General features: G+C 54.8%; 1 protein-coding gene across 2 annotated transcripts in view; it reads left to right on the top strand.

The window, feature by feature from the left end:
• Positions 1–3046, top strand: part of SYNPO2L (synaptopodin 2-like) — a 10630-nt gene extending 7584 nt beyond the window's left edge. The window contains exon 4 of one of the 2 annotated variants that reach the window (XM_011928141.1): positions 372–3046. In XM_011928141.1, the coding sequence (XP_011783531.1) occupies positions 372–2539 (2168 nt within the window). In that variant the 3' untranslated portion in view covers positions 2540–3046. The remainder of the gene's footprint in view (positions 1–371) is intronic. The other variant, XM_011928151.1, reaches the window with a different exon arrangement.
• Positions 3047–4375: the final 1329 nt, after the last annotated feature.

Raw genomic sequence — 4375 nt, 5'->3', positions numbered from 1 at the left:
CTCTGTCTTATCTTTAACTGTCCCTGGTTTCATCTTTCACCCTCCACTCTGCCCCTAAGTCAGAGGACTTTGTCACAGGGGACATTGTGGGTCGGAAGATAGGAGCAGAATAGCAGTAAGATGGGATGGAAGGGCTGTGGTCAGAGCAGTGTCAGGGCAGTAAACTGGACTCTGTCTTATCTTTAACTGTCCCTGGTTTCATCTTTCACCCTCCACTCTGCCCCTAAGTCAGAGGACTTTGTCACAGGGGACATTGTGGGTCGGGCCAGTGCAAGAGGGAGCTTGCTGGGATGGGAGGTGAAAGCCTTGGGGAACGGGACTAGAAGAGGCTGGGAAGACCCACTGACCATTTTACTTCTTGGCCTCCCCAGAACTGCAACGTGCAGAGAGCCTCCAAGAGAAAAGCATAAAAGAGGCCAAGACCAAATGCAGGACAATTGCATCCTTGCTCACTGCAGCCCCCAACCCCCACTCCAAAGGGGTGCTTATGTTTAAGAAACGGCGGCAGAGAGCCAAGAAGTACACTCTGGTGAGCTTCGGGGCTGCTGCTGGGACGGGCGCTGAGGAGGAGGAGGACGGCATTCCCCCCACGAGTGAGTCGGAGCTGGACGAAGAAGCCTTCTCCGACGCCCGCAGCCTCACCAATCAATCTGACTGGGACAGTCCCTATCTGGACATGGAGCTTGCCAGGGCGGGCTCAAGAGCATCAGAGGGCCAGGGCTCTGGGCTGGGAGGGCAGCTGAGTGAGGTCTCTGGGCGAGGGGTGCAGCTCTTTGAACAGCAGCGCCAGCGCGCAGACTCCAGCACCCAGGAACTGATGCGGGCCGAACCAGCAGCCATGATCAACGGGGAGGGCCTGCAGTCACCACCTCGGGCCCAGAGTGCTCCCCCAGAGGCGGCTGTGCTCCCACCCAGCCCATTGCCGGCCCCTGTAGCCAGCCCCAGACCCTTCCAACCAGGTGGTGGAGCCCCGACCCCAGCTCCAAACATATTTAACCGGTCAGCCAGGCCCTTTACCCCGGGCCTAAAAGGGCAGCGGCCAACTACCACCTCGGTTATTTTCCGGCCTCTAGCCCACAGGAGGGGCAACGACAGCCTGGGGGGCCTTAGCCCCGCCCCACCCCCCTTCTTGTCTTCTCCGCAGGGGCCCACCCCTCTGCCCAGCTTCTCGTCAGGGGTTCCCAGTCACGCGTCAGTCTCTGGTTCCCCCAGCACCTCACGCTCCTCGGGCCCTGTGACAGCCACCAGCTCCCTGTACATCCCAGCCCCCAGTCGGCCTGTCACTCCAGGCGGAACCCCAGAGCCCCCCGCTCCTCCTAGCGCAGCTGCCATGACCTCCACAGCTTCTATCTTCCTATCTGCGCCTTTGCGACCCTCTGCGCGCCCAGAGATGCCTGCCCCAGGCCCAGGGGCTCCTGAGCCCCCCAGCGCTCGGGAGCAGCGCATCTCTGTGCCAGCTGCCCGCACGGGTATCCTGCAGGAGGCCCGGCGCCGGGGGACCCGGAAGCAGATGTTCCGGCCGGGAAAGGAGGAGACGAAGAACTCGCCCAACCCCGAGCTGCTATCGCTGGTACAGAACCTGGATGAAAAGCCCCGGGCCGGGGGTGCAGAATCTGGTCCTGAGGAGGATGCTCTGAGCCTCGGGGCTGAAGCCTGCAACTTCATGCAGCCAGTAGGGGCCAGGAGTTACAAGACCCTGCCTCCCGTGACACCTAAGACCCCCCCTCCAGTGGCTCCCAAGACCCCGCCCCCTATGACTCCTAAGACTCCACCCCCAGTGGCTCCTAAGCCCCCATCTCGAGGTCTCCCTGATGGGCTCGTGAATGGGGCAGTCTCTTCAGCTGTAATCCCTGAGCCACCAAGGCTGCAGGGCAGGGGTGGGGAGCTGTTTGCTAAGCGGCAGAGCCGTGCGGACAGGTATGTGGTGGAAGGTACACCTGGTCCTGGTCTTGGCCCTCGGCCTAGAAGTCCTTCTCCTACCCCGTCTCTGCCCTCTTCCTGGAAATATTCACCCAACATCCGTGCCCCACCTCCTATTGCTTACAACCCACTGCTCTCTCCCTTTTTCCCCCAGGCGGCCCGAACTCTCCCTAAGGCCCAATCCCAGGGGCCTCGGGCAACACCCAAGCAGGGCATCAAGGCTCTAGATTTTATGCGGCATCAGCCCTATCAACTTAAAACTGCCATGTTCTGTTTTGATGAGGTTCCCCCGACTCCTGGCCCTACCGCCTCAGGGCCCCCCAAAACTGTCAGAGTCCAGGAGATTCGCCGGTTTTCCACTCCGGCGCCCCAACCCACTGCAGAACCCCTGGTTCCCACTGTGCTTGCCCCGCGAGCAGCCACTACACTGGATGAGCCCATCTGGAGAACAGAGCTGGCCTCAGCCCCTGTTCCTAGCCCAGCCCCTCCTCCAGAGTCTCCCAGGGGCCTTGGGGCTTCTCCCAGCTCCTGTGGTTTCCAGGTAGCCAGGCCCCGATTCTCAGCCACCAGAACAGGATTGCAGGCTCATGTGTGGAGGCCTGGGGCAGGGCACCAGTGAGCAGGCACAGGTCCCAGGACCAAGGAGAGGTGGAACATCCAGTTCCTAAAGTTACTTCTCCTACCCTATCCCACCCCCTGTCACTGGCATCTGGAAGCTAAATTGCCTTCTGCCAGAGATAGTTTCCAAGTTGATGTCCCCGTCCCCCACCTTCCTCCTCACTCTCTACCTCCCTGCCGCTTTCCAACCAACTATGTCTGCTTTGGTATCTTTGCCTCTCTTTGTCTCTGCATTTCCTTGCCTGGATCTCTGTCTTTATTTCCAGGCTTCTCCACCCATATTCCTCCACAGATCTCTCTTCCTTGACATTTGTGCTTTTCTCCGTGGGCCTCATTTTAATGTTCAGTGAGAAGTAAACAGAGCAGAAGTGACCACTGGGACCTTAAGCAAGAAGCTCACCACCAGGCACACAGCAAAGAGACTGAACTGACCGTTGTTTGCCCTAAGCCACCCTCACCCTCCACTCTGCTTTCCCAAGCTTGGCTGGCATATACCTAGGCCTGTGTGTGTGTGCGCGCACAGATATGCTCTTCCGTCTGAGGCATGAGTAAGAGAGGAGATCAAAATAAAGACCCAATCTGAGTCTTATTGTTGTACTGACAGAAGGGTCAGATATCCCCAAATGGAGTTGAGTGGGAGAAAGAGATTCACTAGAGAATAACTCCTTAGAGACCAATGTCTGTAGCAGGTGTACAACATCTTGTGAAAGTTATGGAGCATGAAAAGACTGAAGGGCCAGGAAAGTTTGCATGGGCTGAGTTATATCAGCTAGACCAGGAATAGAACAAATAATTTATTCCTCAGGATTTCAGAAAGTTAGCAACTTGAGAGGCCAGTGCTGAGCAACCCAGTACCCAGGAAATGAAAAAAAAGAAAGAAAATTCCCTCTGAGAATGAACAGATCATTGGCTTCATTGCCTCATGAGCTTGAGAGAAGGGAGAATAGAGTCAGAGTGTGGAGAGTGAGGCTGAAACCAGAAGCATGGCAGAAATGAGTTTAAGTGATTGAGCCATAGACAGAAGTATGGTGAGGGACAATGCCGTATTGGGAAAAAGTAAAGTTGAGTAACAAGAAACCAACTGTGTGTGAGAAGGGAATTGGAAAAAAAATTTGAGGGAGAAGAATGTATTTGTTAGAATGGAAGGGGATGATGGCAGAAGGGAGGTGTGAGGGTGTGTGCTGAGTGTTGAAAGAACAGTTGGTGTCTGTGTGACTTTCCTTGGGTCTGTCCTTCAGTGTGTCTTCTACAGCTTGCCGTGACTACCTGGGAAAGAGCAGAGAAACACCCAGAAACCTCTTTTCAGTACCACTCCATCCCTCAACACCCCAGCTCTTGCTTCTTTTCAGCTTCAGGTCCTGATCTCCGATCTTAGAGGAGTGTGGACTCCCTTCTCACCAAGACCACCATCAGCTACATTTGCTGTTTAATCTGGAAAGTGATAATTTTTCTTTGCTTGTTGGGTGTGAGTCACAATACTTTGGTTTGTGCACAAGAATAAATTTATGCCCCATACCTTCTGTTGCTGTTATCTTCTAGTTTTATACCTAAATCCTGATCTCTCCTTGATCTTCTTTATCCCATTCCCTGATCTGATTTCTGATCTGTCTCTATTCCTGCCCTCCCATTTTTCACCCTTTTGCCCTTTGTTCCCAGGTCTTTTGCTCTTTTCTACCAATTCTGTCCTGCTCTGATTTAGCCACCTCCATCACTCTTCTTGGTTCCCTCTCCCCATAGTCTTCATCCAAGTTCTCCCTTTTCCTTCTCTTGCCTCATACTTTCTTTTTTTTTTTTTTTTGAGACGGAGTCTCGCTCTGTTGCCCAGGCTGGAGTGCAG

The sequence above is a fragment of the Colobus angolensis genome, unplaced genomic scaffold (genome assembly GCF_000951035.1).
Source record: "Colobus angolensis palliatus isolate OR3802 unplaced genomic scaffold, Cang.pa_1.0 Scaffold12, whole genome shotgun sequence".
NCBI classification, from domain to species: Eukaryota; Metazoa; Chordata; class Mammalia; order Primates; family Cercopithecidae; genus Colobus; species Colobus angolensis.
The sequence above is the reverse complement of the archived record's forward strand: the minus strand, read 5'-3'. Positions and strand labels throughout refer to the sequence as shown.